This window comes from Amblyomma americanum, chromosome 2 (genome assembly GCF_052857255.1).
Source record: "Amblyomma americanum isolate KBUSLIRL-KWMA chromosome 2, ASM5285725v1, whole genome shotgun sequence".
Lineage (NCBI taxonomy): Eukaryota > Metazoa > Arthropoda > Arachnida > Ixodida > Ixodidae > Amblyomma > Amblyomma americanum.
In genome coordinates, this window is record NC_135498.1 from 212736737 (window position 1) to 212756880 (window position 20144).

Here is a 20144-nt window from a genome sequence, read left to right on the forward strand (position 1 = left end):
ATACCTACTAGCCTCTTCTGTAAGTGGAACCTGCCAATAACCCCTGACAAGATCTAGGGTGGAAATAAACTGAGCGCTACTAACTTTCTCAAGGCGCTCCTCGATGTTAGGGATCGGATAAATTTGATCCTTAGTAATGGAATTAAGCCTGCGGTAGTCGACGCAAGGACGAGGTTCCTTGCCCGGTACCTCAACTAAAATCAAAGGGGAGGTATAATCACTCTCACCCGCCTCAATAACACCGAGCTGTAGCATTTTCTTTACCTCAGCCTCCATAATATCGCGCTGGCGGGGTGACACCCGGTACGCCTTGGATCGTACTGGCTCTGGGGAGGTAAGTTCTATATCATGCGTAAGGACAGAAGTCCTACCAGGCCTCTCAGAGAACTGACCTTGAAATTCTTGTAAGAGTTGGTGTAGTTCGGTTTTCTGCTCAGGCGACAGCGGTGCTTTACTGAGTAAGTCACTAATGACCTGATCAGTGTCTTCCCTGTTCGTCACTGAGCTTAGTCCCGGAAGCTCGACCGGAAGCTCTTCTAACTTTCCTGTGTCGGGCGTTTCCTCTCCAGTACCTGGTGCCTTAAGCGCTACAGGCTCAATTTTATTCAGTTCGGACGTGCTCTGAATATCAGCTTGCTGCGCCTCCGACCCTTTCTCATTGTTCGACAACGTCGGCCCCGCAACTACCGCCTTTGCAGCGAGCTCCCGAACTCTCGATCTGGTTAAGGCCTGAACGCTAGCCTCACCAAACAAAAGACCCTTCTCGCGCAGGAGGTGATCGGACCGGTTCGAAAATAGGTACGGGTACTGGGGGGGCAGCATAGATGACACTGCGGCCTCAGTCTCAATTGCTCCGAAAGGTCCTTCAATAACCACTTTTGCTACGGGCAGACACACGCTGTGAGCTTCCACGGCTTGCTTGATCCATGCGCACTCGCCCGTGAACATATCGGGTTCTACGTAAGAGGGGTGAACTACATCCATTGTAGCTGCGGAATCACGAAGCACTCGGCACTCTTTCCCGTTCACGAGGAAGTCTCGCATGTAAGGCTCGAGAAGCTTCATGTTCTCGTCAGTGCTGCATAATGACAAAAAAACGACTTTTGTTTTTGTTTCTGGACACTGCGCCGAAAAGTGACCCGGCTTCTGGCACGTATAACACACGCGCGCTTGCCTCGCCTCGAACCGCTTTCTGCGTTCGGCTTCGGCTGCCGCCGTCTCCTTACGTTCGGTCGGACTGCTTTCACTCGCATCCGCACTACGCGTGTCCCCCCTTGCTCTCATGGGTGTGAACTTCGGCCTCTCAGACTTGGAGCCAAATTCACCCTTTTGACCGTCCTTAGCTCCGCGAGCCCGACGCGTCACAAACTCCTCGGCTAGCTCGGCGGCTTTAGCCACTGTACTAACGTCTGGCCTATCCAAGACCCAGTACCGCACGTTCTCAGGTAACCGACTATAAAACTGTTCCAGCCCGAAACACTGCAGAATTTTCTCGTGGTCACCAAACGCTTTCTCTTCTTTGAGCCACTCCTGCATGTTTGACATAAGCCTGTAGGCAAACTCTGTATATGACTCATTTCTGCCTTTTTCATTTTCCCGAAACTTCCGACGGAACGCCTCCGCTGACAGCCTGTACTTTTTTAGCAGACTCGACTTCACTTGGTCGAAATCCTCTGCCTCCTCTCTCTTCAAGCGAGCGACTACGTCGGCCGCCTCGCCGGGTAACAAAGTGAGCAAGCGCTGTGGCCACGTTTCCCGAGAGAACCCCTGCTTCTCGCACGTTCGCTCAAAGTTAACCAGGAACAAACCAATGTCCTCTCCAAGCTTAAACGGCCGCATCAGGTCAGTCATTTTGAACGATACCCGTTCTCCTGCACCGTGTGCCTGACTTCCATTACGAGCGCGTTCCATCTCTACCTCGAGACGCTTCATTTCCAAAGCGTGTTGACGGTCGCGCTCGTCTTTCTCTTTTTCTTTTTGTTCTTTACGTTCGCGCTCGTCTTTCTCTTTTTGTTCTTTACGTTCGCGCTCCTCTTTTTCTTTTTGCTCCCTCTCCTCAATGGTCTCAAGGCATTCCGACAGCTCGTCATCATCAGCCTCCAACTCAAGAATAGCCCTTAGCAGTTCTGGTTTTCTGAGTTTGTCTGAGACATCCAGACCCAACTCTCTTGCAAGCTCCAGCAATTTCGGTTTGCGCAACGACTTCAAATCCATGGCTGCTCCGAATGCTGCTTTCTCTACTGCCTACTATTGTCTTGCCGCAAACTAACCCGGCAGCAACGACAACCACAATTACCAGCTCTGTTTCTGACACTAACAAAAGCCTGGCAAAACTCAGAAGAAGAAAGTCCCGCACTCACCAAACCTCGCAGCCAAGAATTCAGCGCAGTCGTTCCGCTGCAGGCAACCAGTCATCACACAGGGCTCGTTGCACTGCTCCCGGATGGTCGTTGTGCTGCTCAGCATACAGTTGACCGCATATCTTCGCTGCTGGCCTCCGTTGTCGGGATCTCACCGCTGGCAACCAGTTGTTGCATTTGGGTTGCAAGCCCCAAGGGTAGCGTTGGCCTGGCGGCCTGGGGCAAAGCTGGAAACATCCGAAGGTCCCGGCAAAGGATGACTCGACTGGCAACAGAACAACTTGTTTATTCTGGCATCTCAAAAGAGCAGCCGGTCAGGGCGACCACGTTACTCGAAGGGCGAAATCGAAGTCTCTTCCTCGCGTCCGGCGCAGCTGTCTTTTTTTATACCCTCGGAGTCGAGGGCAAGAGGGAACGGCTTGGGAAGAGGCGCCCGATACGGCGTCGCTTCAACATGTCCAGACGTGACGGGCGCGTCCGCCAGGCCGGCGCCGGTCAGACCTCCTCGCCTCCCAGTTGGGGAGCTCCTCTCCCCGGCCGCCGCGCTTTGACAAGCGTGGGCAAAACATGCACACACACACACACGCACGCACGACGACACGTGGCACTGAAACCTGTCTGGACGCGCTTGGCGGGAGGCGTTGCGGCCGCGATGAACGAAGCCGCGGCGTCCGTTGCATCCGCGCCGGCTATACCGCGCGTCGAAGGCGAGACGTAACAAAGGCAAGGTTCGCTAACACACTTGTCCCTTCCTGTCCTTTGGATGTTCGATGCCTCAAGAATTTTTCTGGCAAGCTGGTCTTTGGCGCGGCCAACAACCTTAGTTTTGTACAGAAGAGGCGGCACCCGCAGTCCCTACAATGCAAGGGCAAGTGCCTACCACTTACACACTCGAGTGAATTGGAGTGCTCGCGTAAGCGATCATTCATGCATCGGCCAGTTTGGCCTATGTAGACGCTGTCACAGCTTAGAGGGATTTCGTACACAACGCAAACAGTGCACTCAACAAATATAGTTTCATGCTTGATGTGGAAAGCTGGTTTCTTGGCAATATTCCTGCTAGAAAGAGCGCAAAGACTTGAAAGCTTTCGGGGGGCTGTGAAAACCATATCTACTCCAAATTTTCCCGCTACTCTTTTTAAATTATGCGAAATGCTGTGTACGTGAGGTAGTACTTCAAATTTCTTTTTGCGATTTTCTTTCTGGGAACCGGACCGCGTTTCTTCTCGACGTAATATCTTTGTAGACTTAACGCCTCAGGAGCGAAGGAAACGAGACCACTGCTACGAGCCGACACCAGAACAGAACTGCCAGCCGTGGCTGCACGAGCCACGACCAGGTGCCATCTTTATTCTCTTCGCAGGGTGGCGCACGCTAGCCGGGTTGTCGGCGCCGGCCAAGAGAGGGTGCTACAGGGCCCCCCGCCTAGACTGGAAGTCGAAACGGAGGGAGGGCCGGCGATGGCACTCGAGCACTAGGTCAGGCGGCACTGGGAGTCGTTCCAAGGCGGTCCCCATGTAAGCCAGTTTAAGGCGGTCTAGACTGACGGTCTCTTCGCGGCCGTTTTGGAGGATGGTGGCGGTTTTCGGGGTGCGGCGGAGAACGCGGAAAGGTCCGTCGTAAGCTGGTGTTAGTGGAGCTCGGACAGCGTCGCGGCGCACAAAAATATGGGTCGAAGTGGCCAGGTCGGGGTGTACGAAAATGGTATGGTGGCGGGACGGACGTGGGGGAGTAGGCCGGAGGTCTTTAACGCAGTCCAGCAGGCGTTGGAGGAATTCTTGGGGCTGGGCTGGAAGCTGCTGGGATGTAAAGAAGTCGCCTGGAAGACGCAAAGCACTTCCATACACGAGCTCTGCAGCTGTGCACTGCAAGTCTTCTCGGATGACGGCCCTTAGACCAAGCAGCACAAGGGGCAAGGAGTCGACCCAGGAGGCGCAATTTAGGCGGGCAGCGAGGGCGGCCTTCAATTGGCGGTGAAGGCGTTCCACCATGCCGTTAGCACACGGGTGATATGCAGTGGTACGGCAATTCCCAGCGCCGAGAATCTTATTAAGGGAAGAAAACGGTCGGTTGTCACAGTGCCAGGATAACCAAATCGAGATACCCACGCAGAAATGAAGGCGCGCGAAACAGTCTCTGCGGTGATGTCAGGAATGGGGACTGCCTCCGGCCAGCGAGTGAAGCGGTCGACCATGGTCAAGATATAGCGGTAGCCTCGAGAGATGGGTAGAGGGCCCACGATGTCGAGATGAACATGGTCGAAACGACGGCCAGGGGGTAGAAAGGCTCAGGAAGGTGTCTTGGTATGTCGACAGATCTTGGTCGACTGACAGGGTAGGCACCGGCGCGTCCAAGCACGCACATCAGCGTTGATTCCGGGCCAAACATAGCGCTGGGTGTTTGGCGCTATGGCCAAACATAGCGCTGGGTGAGAAGGCGCTGAGTAGTCCGAATGCCTGGATGGCATATGTCATGTAGAGAATGGAAGATAGGGCGACGTAGTGAAGCCGGAACAAAAGGGCGAGGAAAGTCCGTTGAAACATCGCACCACAAGGGCTCAGGCGAGCAAGGATGGGGCACAAGCCGTAATCGGAGAGAACGAGGGTTCGCTCGAAAAGCGGCGAGCTCATCGTCATTCTGATGGGCAGAAGAGAATGCGGACCAGTCGACGGTGGAAGATGGAGCGTCTACCGCGGCTATACGAGAGAGGGCGTCAGCGGCGGTGTTGGCTGCACCTTTCACATGCCGGATGTCGGTAGTAAACTCCGAGATATAAGCGAGCTGACGGAGTTCACGTGACACGTACTTCAATGAGTTGGTCCGGAACACATATGCCAGCGGCTTATGATCGGTTAGCACGTGAAACTTGCATCCTTCGACAAAATGCCGAAAGTGCTGGATAGCGGAGTAGATGGCTAGGAGCTCTCGACCGAAGACGCTGTAGCGGGTCTCAGCAGGAAGTAGCTTCCGAGAGTAAAAAGACAATGGTCTCCACTCGGAGTTAATGTACTGCTGTAAGACGGCTCCGATGGCCACGCTGGAGGCATCCACCATCAATCTCGTAGGGGCGGCGTTGCGCGGATGGACTAGAAGCACGGCGTTCGCGACTGCTTGCTTCGCGGCAGTAAAGGCGGCCTGGGCTTCTGGTGACCAAGAGATTGCGGAGGACGGGCCAGCGGTTGACCGGAGGAGGTCGCTGAGCGGGCGAAGTATCTCTGCACAGTGCGGGATTAAGCGGCGGGAGAAATTCACCAGCCCCAGGAATTGTCGCACGAGGCGCAGGGTTGTGGGCAGGGGAAAATTCTCGATGGTCTGGACGTGGGACGGGAGAGGGCGGATACCCACTGAGGATATGTGATGACCCAAAAACTCGAGCTTAGAAGCACCAAAACACACTTGGAGGCATTCACAACCAGGCCGTAGTGCTGAAGACGCTTGAACAAAGCACGTAGGTCTTGCTCATGATCATGAGTGTAGGGCTGGCGATGAGGACATCAAGGTACGCGAATACACTCGGGAGGCCCCGCGTGACCTCAGCCACGAACCGCTGGAAGGTTTGAGCCGAATTGCGTAGTCCAAAAGGCATCCGGACGTACTCAAACAAACGTGATGGCGGTCTTAGGTATGCCGGCGGGTGCAATGGGAATTTGGTGATACGCCTTAACCAGGTCAACTTTGCTAAAAATAGCGCAGCCGGCGAGGCGCGATGTAAAGTCCTGGATGTGGGGCAGCGGATAGCTGTCGTGGACAGTGTTGGCATTCAACGCCCGATAGTCGCCGCAGGGACGCCAGTCACCGGGATCACGCTTGGGCACTAGATGCAGCGGAGACGCCCACGCGCTGGACGGCGGGCGTATAATGCCGAGTCCAGCATGTGGTCAAACTCACGTTTGGCGATAGCTAGACGGTCTCCAAACAAGCGGCGCGGTCGAGCAGCAGCGGGTGGACCCCGGGTGACGATGTGGTGTGTCACAGTATGTTTAGGCGCCTGAGTGAGGTGGCATGGCTTAGTGAGCTCCGGGAAATCCGCCAACGCTTTTTCGTACTGAGAGGAAGGTATCAGCGTGCGAATGCCCATGGGAGCAAGGTCGGACGAAACTCCCGAGATGGAGAGATGAGTCAGACCGTCGGTAAGGCGACGATGCCGCACGCTGACGTCTAAGTCGAAGTAGGAGAGGAAGTCTGAGCCGATGATCGGGCGAACCACGTCTGCGATGACGAAGACCCATCGAAAAGTGCGGCGTAGGCCGAAGTCGAGAGTGAGAGATCGTAGCCCATACGTGGGTATAGACGAGGCGTTGGCAGCACGGAGCGACAGTCCTGATGGCTTGGAACGATTTGCCTTAGTCGGTGGAACCACGCTGATTTCCGCGCCCGTGTCGATAAGACACCGGGTGCCGGAGAACTTGTCAGTGACCATGAACAGGCGGCTCGAATGACTGGGGGAACCACACGCCGCCGTTAGTGATCCCGGCGGGCGTTTCCCGGCCACGAACAGGGCGGTGTACACTTCGTGGCCTGGTGGCGAAAACGCCTGTGGTACCAGCAGAGAGATGTAGGGCTGGGACTCCGAGCTTGACGTGAGCGCGAAAAAGAGCGATGATCAAGACGAGACGGACGGGTCTCCAGAGGTCGGCTCTGGAGTTCGGCGACTGAGGCGGCAAGCTCCTCGAGACTGGTCTCAAGGCGCGAAATCGCTGGGTCTCTTGGCGGCAAAACAGCAGTGACGGACGGGGAGGTGGCCTCATGAACTTTATCTGCGAGCTCAGCCAGGCGGTCGAGGGTGACGTCACCGGCCGCCGCAAGGGCGAGGCGGATGGGCTGGGAAAGGCGTTGGAGTAAAAGCTCTCGAAGCAACTCTGAGTGGTTGGGAATGTCGCGCTCCCCGATAAGCTGTTGCATGCGGCGCAGAAGCTGGGAGGGGCGCCGGTCGCCAAGGTCTTCCCCGGTAAGGAGCTGCTGGAGGCGGGTGCGGTCCGACGGCATAAATCTCTCCAGCACCTTTGTTTTCAGGTGCTGATATGGTGTAGCACCCATGGGGGCGGAGAGAACGTCGGAGCGCTCACCGGCAACGTCAGGAGGCAGGCTTGAGGCAACATGATAGTAGCGCGTCGTCTCCGACGTGATGCGGGCTAGGCAAAATTGCGCCTCAACCTGGTGGAACCAAACTTGCGGGTTCTGGGGCCAGAAAGGTGGAAGGCGAACCTGCAGCGACGAGACGTCCTGCGGACGCGAATCCTGCTGCGTGGATATTTCGGGATCGATCATTGCTCGTCCTTGGTCACCAATGTAGGCTTAACGCCTCAGGAGCGAAGGAAACGAGACCACTGCTACGAGCCGACACCAGAACAGAACTGCCAGCCGTGGCTGCACGAGCCACGACCAGGTGCCGTCTTTATTCTCTTCGCAGGGTGGCGCGCGCTAGCCGGGTTGTCAGCGCCGGCCAAGAGAGGGTGCTACATCTTCATCAAGGTTTCTGCCACTGCCGTGAGAACTGACATAGGAAAACCAGCTTGCTTGAGTCGCTCAACTTGGAGGTCAAAACTTGAACCCACTCTGTGCAAACAAGATTTTAAAAGCGCGGCTCTAAATGACAACGAAGCTATTCCTCTTTTCACGAGTTTAGAATGCGAAGACTCAAACGGCAACACAGCCTTAGTCGAACGTGGCACATAGACCCAACAAATGTGGCCTGTGCGGTTAAAAAAACAATCTCAAATCTAAAAACTGCAGTGAATGATGTTGTGGGAGCTCAAAGATGAATTTTAGGCCCATAGAAACCGATGAAAAAGCGTTAAGAACTTTGTCAGCGATAAAAGCGATATTATCTTCCGTTGGTTGTAAAAGGACCAGGAAGTCGTCAACGTACCTAAACACTTTAGCAACGGGTTCAATGTTGAATTTTTGGTTTAGAGCGCGGTCAAACTTTGCTAAAAATATTTCACACAATACAGGCGCCACGCAAGAACCGATACATATTCCACTTTTTTTAATGTAGAATTTCTAATTGGGGGAAATTGATCACAGTGCTGTTCAAGTAAAATGTTAGTAGCTCTAAGAAGGCTTCAACAGAAAGGCCACTGGTGTTTTTAAAGGCCACGCTTCGAGCAACATCAATGCTCTCGCGAACAGCTACCAAGAGTTCATCGTGCGGAATTGAATAAAAATATTCTTCAATATCCACCGAGATGCCGCAGTTAGCCCCGTGCCGTTCTTCACGAAGCACACGAAAAAGTTGTTCCGAGTTGCAGACCTTGAAAGGGTCTTCAATCTGTAGCTTGCTGAGTTGAAGGTGTAGAAACCTACTGATCTCAGCTTGCCACGTCTCACGCTCGGTGACAATGGCTCTGATAGGGACCAGCTTGCCAGAGAAATTCTTGAGGCTTCGAACATCCAAAGGATTGGAAGGGACAAGTGTGTTAGCGAACCTTCCCTTGCTCTCTTGCATAAAGAATTCTGTTTCCTCAATTCAAAATAATAATAATAAAAAAGTAAAAAAAATTCTTCGTGCTGAAAGTTAAAAATCAAAAGGGGCGTTTGCTGTTACCTTTTGTCTGGGGCTCTGAATTTTTGTACATGTGATGTTTTGATGATAACTGTATCGGCGTCCTAATCTTTCCGTTTGTTGCTGCGTGGCTGGACATGCGCACTGGTTTCCTCGAGTGTGGATTTCAAATAAACCTGCAGTTGTCAGTTAGTGCTCGTCCTGTGCTGTCTCTGCACTGTCCTGTCTTCATGCGCTATGTCTTAATAGCTCTAGCTAATGGCGTCGGCCGATTTTCATGACGTCAGTGTTCATCATCATCATCAGCCTGACTACGCCCAATGCAGGGCAGAGGCCTTTCCCATGTCTCTCTAATTAACTCTGTCCTTTGCCAGCTGCGGCCACCGAATCCCCGCAAACTTCTTTACCTCATCCGCCCCCAGAAATCATCCGCTCCCCCTACTACGCTTACCTTCTCTTGGAATCCACTCCGTTACGCTCAAGGACCAACGGTTATCTTGCCTTCGCATTACATGCCCTGCCCAAGCCAATTTCTTCCTCTTGAATTCTTCTAGCGAGGTGCTGGAAATACGTCTACTCAACGCAGGTAGTGACCGCTGATCCGGATCTGGAGAGGGAAAAAACTAGAAGGATAAGAATGGGGTGGAGAGCATAAGCAGGTTCTCTCAGATCATGAAAGCCAGTTCGCCAGTATCCCTCAAGAGAAAAGTATACAACACCTGTATCTTACCGGCGCTACTTATGAGGCAGACTTGGAGGTTACGAAAAGGATTCAGCTTAAGTTCAGGACAACGCAGCGGGCTATGAAATGAAGAAAAATTATATGTGTAACTTTAAGAGACCGGAAGCGGGCAGAGTGGGTGAGGGAACAAACTTCGGTCTATGACATCCTAGACGTAGCTGTTAATATGTGTTAATACCCTATCACACAACTTCCGTGATCGTGGTTAATCCTTAGAAGGGTGAGGGTTCGGGCTAGTGGGTAGTCAACATGAGGATCCATAGCGCACACAATTGAGGGGAAACAACACGAGCGCTAAACTTCCACTGAATAAACTTTATTTGGCGATGGCAGCCTTATAAAGATCACGTAAGGTACAGGTATAACCTACTAACAATGATTATCTAGTCAAAGTCATGATGTGTCAAGAGATTTCTTAGGAATATTCACAGCATTTCCCACGGCCTCAAAAAGATGGCAGAGAAAATTGGTGCTAAAATTTGCATGTCAGCCCCAGAAAAATTACCACGCATGTGTAAGAACACATGTCCACACAAGCAGGATAGAAAGGCCTGCTCCGTACGTCATCAGAACCCCTTTGTAACTAGCACCGATAACGTTATATACAGGTTGCCGCTTCCATGTGACAAGTTGTATATAGGGCAGACAGGCCGGTGCCTGAACAAGCGATTCAGCGAGCACCACAGAAATGTTAGAGATCAGGGGCCAGATAATTTTCCTCGTCACTGCCGTAGTCACAAGTGCACGCCTAACTTCGAGGAGTGTTCAGTATTAGGGAAAAATAGCGATCAGAAAACAAGGAAAATAATTGAAGCAGTAGCAATGGAAGAAGAGGGATTGCAAAATTGTATGAGTGATCCTTCGGTGTTATTATCAAGGAAAGTCATAGCTTTCTTAGATTCAAGGAGTGGGCGATAGTGTGAAACTTGCTCACTGATTGGTTGTTTTTATTGTTCTTTTTTGATCTCTTCCCTTCACACATCATGACTTCGACAAGATAATCATTGTTAGTAGGTTATACCTGTACCTTACGTGATCCTTATAAGGCTGTCAGCGCCAAATAAAGTTTATTCAGTGGAAGTTTAGCACTCATGTTGTGTCCCCTCAATTGTGTGTGCTATGGATCGTCATGTGGTTAATCCGTCATTAATACCCTCCGACACTGGCGTGATCATCAAAAGCACGGAAACCCTGGATAACGTCCGACTTGCTCCAAATGATCAAGCATAAGAACCGATTGTACGCACGGTTTGTACAATCAAAAGATGAAGAGTTGCTTCGGCAATTCAAAAATTACAGAAATAATCTAACATCAAAACTAGGAATGGCTCGAGACGCCTATTTCACAAATGTATTTTGGAGCCCTGAAGAACAGCGATCGGATGTAATCCGGCGAAAACTGAATTGCTTATTGCAACAAAATGCCCGTGATACTTCCGAAAACTTTCAGCATGAAGGTAAACGAATATATGGGACCTGTTTAGCTGATGCTTTCAACAATTTCTTTATCTTACAAGCATCTCAGAGTCAGGTAGAGTGCAGCCAAATTACATTGAATTCATGAAGGTAAGCAGCTGTCCATCATCCCTTTTCGTTGCGCCCACGAACTACACAGAAGTTTTCTCGTGCATAAGTAATATTAAAGATAGCAAGTCAGTAGATGCAACTGGTCTCCAAATAGCGCCCATTAAACATGTTCTTCACCTAATATGCCCCGCTGTTACTCACATTTACAATCTCATATATCCACCGCTGTATTTCCAAAGGCACTGCAAATGGCTCGAGTGATACCGGCTTTAAAAGCGGCGACAAGAATTTGATTCGTAACTATCGTCCAATTTCTATACTGCCAGTGTTCTCGAAGGGTATAGAAAAATTAATCCATGGTAGGGTACTATCTTTCTTTGAAAAACATAACCCGCTCCTTGACTTTCAGCACGGGTTTCAAAAGAATCGATCCACTGAAACAGCATTACTGACTGAAAAAGAAATCATTATAGATATGTTTCAAAATAAGGAAATAGGTGCAGGCAAATATATAGATTTTAATAAGGCTTTTGACTTGATAAACCACAGAATTTTACTACATAAACTGGCAAGCTATGGTGTCCGAGGAAAAGCTCACGATCTTATGAAATCGTATTTGTCGAACGTAACACAATATGTTGACTTTAAAAATTCGTTGTCCTCAATACAAAATATTTATGCAGGAGTCCCCCAAGGAAGTATACTGGGACCGCTCTTATTTTTAATCTGTATAAATGATATTGTGCAATGTATAACTGATGGAAAGATTGTATCCTACGCTGATGACACTTCGGTGTTCATAACCTGGAGATCAGAAAGTGACATTGAAGAGAAAGCAACCAAAACACTGAGTGCAATAAATACATGGGCAACATCAAATTGCTTGAAGATTAATTCTAAAAAGACAAAAATAATATTGTACTTTCCAAAAGGAAAGATAATTTCTAGGCCGTTGAACGTGTTCTTAAGCTCTGACATTGTTGAAATTGTACATTCCGTTAAAATCCTTGGCGTTATATTCTCAAAGCATTTGACTTGGAATGATCATGTTGGCTATATCAGATCAAAAGTGTCTTCAGCTGTCGGTGTCATGTTGCGGCTGCGCGGTACTCTTCCGGTCAAAGTTAGGCTATTGCTATACAACTCATTAGTTCTTTCTCTTTTACAATATTTTTGTACCGTTTGGGGCACTACGGGTGTCACAAATTTATCCAAGCTTCACCTTCTTCAAAGAAGAGCTGTAAGATGCATTGCTGGTGTTCCTTATTGTTCCCCCACAGATGACTTGTTTTTAAAATATGAAATCCTGCCAATCTATAGTTTAAACAATTATGGACTTTTAATGATATATAAACGCTCTTCACAAAGTGATGAACATTATATTAGTTATCTGGTAAAACTTGAGAAAAACACGCATATCCTGCAGACTAGATATAAAGAAATTTTATTAGTGACGACGCCTAGGGCATATTATACCGAGCAGTCTCTTTCTTATAGTGTTCCAGTATTATTAAATAAATTAAACAAAGAATTGTTTGACCCCTTTCAGCATTCAAGTGATGTTATTAAGCGATTTTTTCTTAGCAAGATGACGTAATATTGCACTCAGTTTAAACCTATACCTGTTATTACTTTTTTGCGTTTCCCCATGACCAGTTAATTGTTTTTCTAATACCTATATTTGTGCTGCAATGCATAGCGCTGTTTTTTACAAAGTGATTTATTTTGTTTCAGTGTTTATTTGGAAAATTGAAAATCTCTGCCTGTGTACTGTACTGCCAAGTTGATAAAGGGGGCAGGACCTCTGTTAAGCTTACGAGCTTTTAGTCCTGTCTCCTTCTCTGTCCAAGAGAAAAATAAAGACTGAATGAATGAATAAGGGATTAACGCCACTGGTAGGAGGGACTCCTTTGGGGGCATTTAATTGTCGCCTGGTTCCTGAGTGGTGGCCCTGAAGGAATGAAACTTTATTTGCGTGAAGGAGCTCGTAAATGACTTCATTGCACTGCCGGCGATGTTAGTTAATGTTCTTTTTCCGCGTGCAGATTTTTCCCAGCTGCGGTGTTTAACATCTAGGCCCTAATTTAGTCAGTGTCATATTAATGATACCGTGGCTTGAAGGACGAAGATAAGACAAAAGCCTGGACTGGTTGTCATCAAAGTGGTGTTTTCTTCACTAATTCAATCGCCGGCACGCGCTTTTTTTCTGCTTTTCAGTAAATGTTTGAAAACACCGAAAAATCGCTACCTGAGAACACGCAAGGTTTTGTGAGCCCGCGGGGAGTTCCTAGGGCTTTCAGGCTTGTCGAAACAGCTCTGAAATCGTACAAGGACATCGCGTGAATGTGCTGTCTTTGCAGCTCCACTACAGACGGCGACTGCGAGGTCAACCGACGTCACGCGTAGTCCTGCCAAAGAGAGCACTAAGCCGGACGAGCTCTAACTTAAGACGCGTTTTTACTCCGACGTTCTCGGTGGTTGATCGCTTGCGCAGCCCACCTACAGTCCAACCGCTCCGACGCAGTTCTGCGGCTGCGCCTGGAGAAGCGCACGCGCAGTACGTCCGACGTGTCATCTGTTGTAGATTTGTGAAGCTGCAGCGCAGCCCCGACGAGAGGAGGAACAGTGCTGGTCGGGTCGGCCCAGTGCAAAAGGCCTTCGCACTCCTCCTGCGAAGTTACGCACCACGCCCAGTTGACTACACCAAGCCTTGGATTTAGACCACTAGGCTAAAGAAGCGACTGTATACCAAGACCTTGGCAGACAAGTCGTTTCTGGAGCCTAGTGGTGTAAATCCATGGCTTGATATGGTCAACCGGGCATGGTGCCTGATTCACAGGAGGAGTGCAAAGGCCTTTTTTTTTTCCTAGGAGGAACTGTCCGGCGGCCACCGGCGTGCTCGGCGCGAAATAGAGACGGTCCCATTCCGAACCGGGCTGGGGGTCGAACGCCGCTGGAGGGCCGCCCTTCGGCCAACGTGACATCGCAGTGCCGCGCGCGCTACGTCAGAGTATAAGAGGGCGAACTGGTGGAAGAGTGCCACTTAGCGCAGTTCCTACACTGTTGCAGTAACGCCCGCATGTAGATGGGCAAGAGGAGTTTAGAAGAAGTCGGCACTACACCGTTCCCAAACATGTCCTCGTCCTAATCTTACGTTTTCGGCAATCTTTACCAATATACGCAGTTTCATCCCGAAGCGAGAGCTCGTGTCAAACCTGGTGTTATCATCTGATAGCAACTTGCTTATATTAACTGAAACATGGCTAACAAATGACATTAGTGATAGCGAGGTGCTTGCTGATCTGCCTAATTTTTCTCTCTTTCGTTCAGATCGTAAAAACGCACGTGGTGGTGGTGTTCTGATTGCGGCAAGCAACCACTTATCATGCACTGCTTTAAACATTTCTTCCGACCTTGAATTAATTTGGCTAATCTGGCGATCCGCACCACATTCCGTGCTGCTGGGTGTCTGCTACAAGCCGCCACAAAGCACTCCCCATTTTTGCCGCCAGCTGAACGCAACCTTGTCTAAATTAACCTCGCGGTATCCCAACGCTCACATTCTCCTCTTCGGGGATTTTAATTACCCGACTATTAACTGGCATAACCCGGTGCACTCCATAAATAATCGAGCGGATACAAGAGAATTTCTTGATATCTGTTCGAATTTTAATCTTGCCCAACTTGTACTAGAACCTACGCGTGTAGTAAACGACACTGCAAATATTTTAGATTTAGTATTAACAAGCCATCCGGAAAGTTTCTCCTCCATGACTTACTTGCGGGAAATTAGTGACCATAAAGTAATCCACACAGTCTTTAATTTCAAACCAATTCCTCGCCACAGTCCGGGAAAGTCAATCCGGTTGTACGATAAAGGCAACTATGAAGCAATAAATAGCGAGCTGCACGCCTTCTTTCCATCTTTTAACGCAACTTTTCAAAGCAGATCTATCCAGGAAAACTGGTCAATATTTAAACAAAAGCTTAACTCTCTGGCAGATAAATACATCCCGAAGACTACTTTTCATGACACTCGAAACCAGCCGTGGTTCACGAAGTCACTGAAAAAACTCGAAAATAAAAAGAAACGCCTATTCCGCGCAGCTAAAGCCGATCACAGCACCTGCTCATGGGACAACTATTATGCCGCCGAGAGCTCGTATTTATCAGCTGTCAAAAACGCTAAGCAACACTTTTACCACGACGACTTGTCGAGAATCCTAAAAAGTAACACAAAAAAGTTCTGGCAAATTATAAACCCTACTAATACGCATTCAGTTACCCTGAATAAAGATTCAGGAGAGCCATTTAGCGATACTGAATGTGCTAATATCTTTTCAGTTGCTTTTTCCTCTGTCTTCACAAGCGAGCCCGATTCTGCCTACAACCATTCCGCACACCATGCCTCTAACCAATGTTTCTGCTAATGGAATAATGTCCTTAATAGATAAAATTAAACTTTCATCTGCAGCAGGCATGGACGAAATAAATTCTAAACTTTTAAAAAACACAAAGTGCATTTCTGCCGAATGTTTATTGTTACTGTTTGCTCAGTCACTTTCCACAGGCACCATACCTGATGATTGGAAGAAGGGAAAGGTCGTTCCAGTCTACAAATCCGGTAACAAAAACTCACCATTAAATTACCGTCCTATCTCGCTCACAAGTGTACCGTGTAAAATCATTGAGCATATCATCTACTCAGAAATCATGCAGTTCCTGGATGGTAACAAATTCTTTCATCCTGCACAACATGGATTTCGCAAAAACTATTCCTGTAACACACAATTAGCACTCTTTCTTCACGATCTGCATGCGAACCTCGACTTAAATATCCAGACTGACGCAATTTTTTTAGACTTTGCTAAAGCCTTCGACAAGGTTTCCCACCGACGTTTGATGCTAAAACTTTCGCAGCTGAACTTGCATCCTAACATCTTAAAATGGATTGAAGCATTTCTAACGTGTCGCTTTCAGTCAGTTGCTGTTAACAACCAGTCATCCCCTACTGCCCCCGTAACCTCAGGCGTACCTCAGGGCTCGGTCCTAGGTCCTCTTTTCTTCTTAATATACATAAATTACTTGCCAGAACACCTATCATGCAATATTCGTTTATTCGCCGACGACTGCGTTATCTACCACTCAATAACTAACACTTCCGACCAAAAAGCCCTTCAGGATGATCTTAACCGCATTGAAAAATGGTGCGATGATTGGCTAATGACACTTAACCCTAACAAATGCAAGCTTATTTCGTTTCACCGCAGACTTAATCCGTTGTCCTTTTCCTATAGAATTTCTAACAATCCAATAGAGCACATTCATTCATACAAATACTTAGGTATCACTGTGTGTCATGATCTAACTTGGTGGGAACATGTTACTAATGTTATTTCATCTGCAAACAGAACCGTTGGCTATCTGAAGCGCCATTTACGTCACGCAACAAAAGAGGTCAAATTACTCGCTTACACATCATTGGTAAGACCAAAACTAGAATACGCATCCCCCATTTGGAGCCCCCATCAAGCATATCTAATCGATGCACTTGAAGCCGTGCAAAATCGCGCCGCCCGTTTCATTCACTCCCAATATTCATACGAGGTCAGTGTGACATCCCTGAAATCACTGTCCAACTTACGAAGTCTTTGTTGCCGTCGTCGCGTCGCAACCCTATCTCTTTTTCATAAATTTTATTACAGCTCACTCGGCCATGAACCATACACCTGCGCACCTCCGCCGCGCATATCACATCGCACTGGTCACCCTCCTCAAGTTACTCGTCCACGTGCCCGTACTGTAACCTTCTCCACCTCTTGCTTTCCACGAGCCGCGTCAGACTGGAACGGCCTCTCCCACTCCGCTGCTGCTATCACCTGCCCGTCACTCTTCAACGCCAATATTGAACTTCATATGTCATCGTGAAAAAATGTGCCAAATTTTGATTACCCCACCCCTTATGTAATACCCCGAAAGGGGCCTTTAAGGTAAATAAATGAAATGAAATGAAATGAAAAAAAGTTGGTGCATTGCTTTGAAGAACCACGTTAAGCATTCGAAAGAGACAAACCCGGGAAAAGGCCAAGAAGACGGAAAGAGCGCTCTTTCCGTCTTCTTGGCCTTTTCCTGTGTTTGTCTCTTTCGAATGCGCAACGTGGTTCTTCAAAGGAAGAGGAGACACCGTTGTCGCTGTGCGCAGCCTTCTGCAGGCGATGCTGGGATGCATGGCCGTGACAGACCCATCGCTCGCCCAGGACCTGCCCCGCATCACCGTCGTGGCGTTGAGGCTCGCACGGGGTGAGTGGCAGTGCTTCTACTCGGATGTATGAGTGATAGGGTATCGTACAAGTGTGGCGCCGTTCATTCGGAACACTCTGCAAAGGGAAACACTTTTTGTTGTCTTGGGGCGAGAACTTTGTATCTGGGCCGGTCGGCAGAGATAGCGCAAGTCTGATCGGAACTCGATCGTGCATAACATGGAGTCTATAGTCGGATACAGCTCAATAACGATGCGGCAAACGGCTCTAAGGGGGCCTCCAGCCAGTGGCGTTTCGACCGACTGTGATGACACGGTGGTTTCACCTGCCGGCATGACATCGCTAGGGGCTGTCAAATGCAAGGGTGTTGGCGGGGTGACACTGTCGCCGCCATTGGCGGGGGGGGGGGGGGGGGCTGCTTTGAGGGCCGTTGGCCGCTTCGTTCTTGAGTTGTATCCGACTGTAATAGCGCCTTCCATACGACAAGCGTCAGCAAGTGGGTGAAGCTACCCAACACTAAAATACGATAGGATTACACGCAGCAATTCCTGGAGCAAATGATTGGCTTCAAGCCTTGCCAGGCAGAAGTCCGCAAAAAGAGCTTCCTATCTGAGATGCAGTGGACTTTGCGTTTCTCACTGTGGTTTGCAAGAGTACAAACTCACTTCAAGAGTTTGTCGTGGATTCCCAGATTGTGGAAGAGGCCTCCGCGCAAAAGTTTAATCCTTAAGATGCTTTCTTGCGTGCACCACGAGTTAAGGACCTGGGTTCAACGGTTTCCTTTTTAATCCCATCATCGACACAATACCACCATTACTTTCATTCAGTCTTTATTTTCTCTTGGACAGAGAAGGAGACAGGACTAAAAGCTCGTAAGCTTGACAGAGGTCCTGCCCCCTTGGGCAGGAGTATGTTGAGTCATCGTTGCGCTGAACGGTACTCCTAAAAAGAATGTAAAAAACATACAGCGGATTACGGCTCAATTTCAGTTAAGCAAACTTGTACTGCATCGTGGAGCACAATCAGTGACATGCCCCTTGAAGCGTAAAGTACTGCATAGTTGAGAGCAGAGATGTTGTCGGAGTGGGTATACAAGAATGAGGCGCCCCAAAGTCTACCTCTGCGCTCTTAAGCTGTCATGTAAATACATAGAAAGGGCGTGTGGTGCGAGTTGGCAGCTACTCACGTCGTCGTAGTCTGAGTTAGCCAGATGAACTAAATGCCTCAAAAATGAATACAGAGCTCAAAATAGTGAAAGGGTTCTGCGTTGAACTTTAATCTGAAAGCAGTCCGACAGTGCGGGACCCATGCACAAAAAAGGGCATCATGCAGCTTGTAAGAGTTAACAAGAAAGAGGTCACGATCACACTTCCGAAATACAGAAGAGGAGACCCGTCATGGCAGTTAATGTACTGAGAAAACATTAAAACATTGGAAACCCGTAGGAAAATAAATCGACTGACAATTTTCAACAACAGCTTGACCGAAAAAATAAACTTGCACACCGCGTTAAACCTCCTGGAGTAAAAAGAACTCGTAACGTTCACGAACACTCACTCTTCAAATCTGTGCTAAAACTAATAACTTTAAATTATGTTCTTTTCCTAGAACTGTCTAATACTAGAATTCCATTTCGACATATGTATTTCCATTTGAAGATTTCGTTTGCGAACTGGAAGGCCTCTTTACTTGCTAACTTTTTGGGAATTTCTCTTTTGCATTTCGTACGTTTCTATGTCCTGCTAACAACAGTATGCTTCAATTTTAATAATTGTATACAGAAATTATGTATTTCACTCCAGCTTGGACCAAGTATTGACTTGCAGTGTTTTGAAATAAATATATAGAGGGATTCAGACAGGGCTTAACTCTTAAGTAAAATATTTGATGCTAGAATATTGGAGAGCAGTCAAAAGTGAACACCAGATATATTTCTTTTACTCTGAGCGGATCTCTTTCATTTCGAGGCCGGATCTTGTTCCCAAGAGACTAAACGCCAGAAGGAAAAGGTTCATCGTGTAAGTGGTACCACGTCTGGCTGCATGCAGTAGCATATAGGTTAATGATTGGTCACACTGTACATCCTTTATTATGGAGGCACAAGAGGGCATACCATCTGTTCGGCAGCTTTGCGATTATCCAGTGTGTAGTTTATTGCGGGCAAGCAACGACAAACAAGAGATCATAAGAGGGGAGGACGAATGGAAAAGAGTGTGAAAACAAAGCAATTCAGTGGACTATAAAGCTGCAGCGTTTTTACGGTGACTACCACATCCTGACGGCAGTACCCTTCCACAGATGGAAAATGCGTGGCGCCTTTCAGCCGTCCCGAAGCAAGACTAAGGCCATTGCGGGTCACTACCTTGGATGTTATGCCAGAAAGAGCCCAACCGCGAAAGCTTACTTTGCGGACGATCCTTCAACTGCGGCGCATTCATTGCAGCATAAGCCATAGCGAATCGAAAAGCGGATTCATATGTGGAACGATCAAGATGAGTTTCCCAGTGCCGATGCCCGTTGCCGAGCCAGTTTTCCCGTTATCAGAGAGCGTTGACTCGCCGCAGTGTCGCGAGGCAGCAGTTGGTTTCTGAGGGACATTAGTGGAATACTTCCTATCGGTGACGGCAAGTGACTGCGGTATTGTTTGCGCGTGCTGGCATGCATAGATGAGGTCTGTATTCTTTGCAGTGCTCATGAACCATATTTTGCTCACGGCCTGTGGATGGACAGTAGTCCCGCGGATGGGTCGA

General features: G+C 48.7%; 1 protein-coding gene across 1 annotated transcript in view; it reads left to right on the forward strand.

Annotated features, from left to right (window-relative positions):
• The window catches only part of LOC144122126 (putative ATP-dependent DNA helicase HFM1), a 364149-nt gene that overhangs the window by 247062 nt on the left and 96943 nt on the right, over positions 1 to 20144 (forward strand). The window contains exon 19 of the mRNA XM_077655666.1: positions 17337 to 17434. Coding sequence (XP_077511792.1) covers positions 17337 to 17434 — 98 coding nt within the window. The remainder of the gene's footprint in view (positions 1 to 17336; positions 17435 to 20144) is intronic.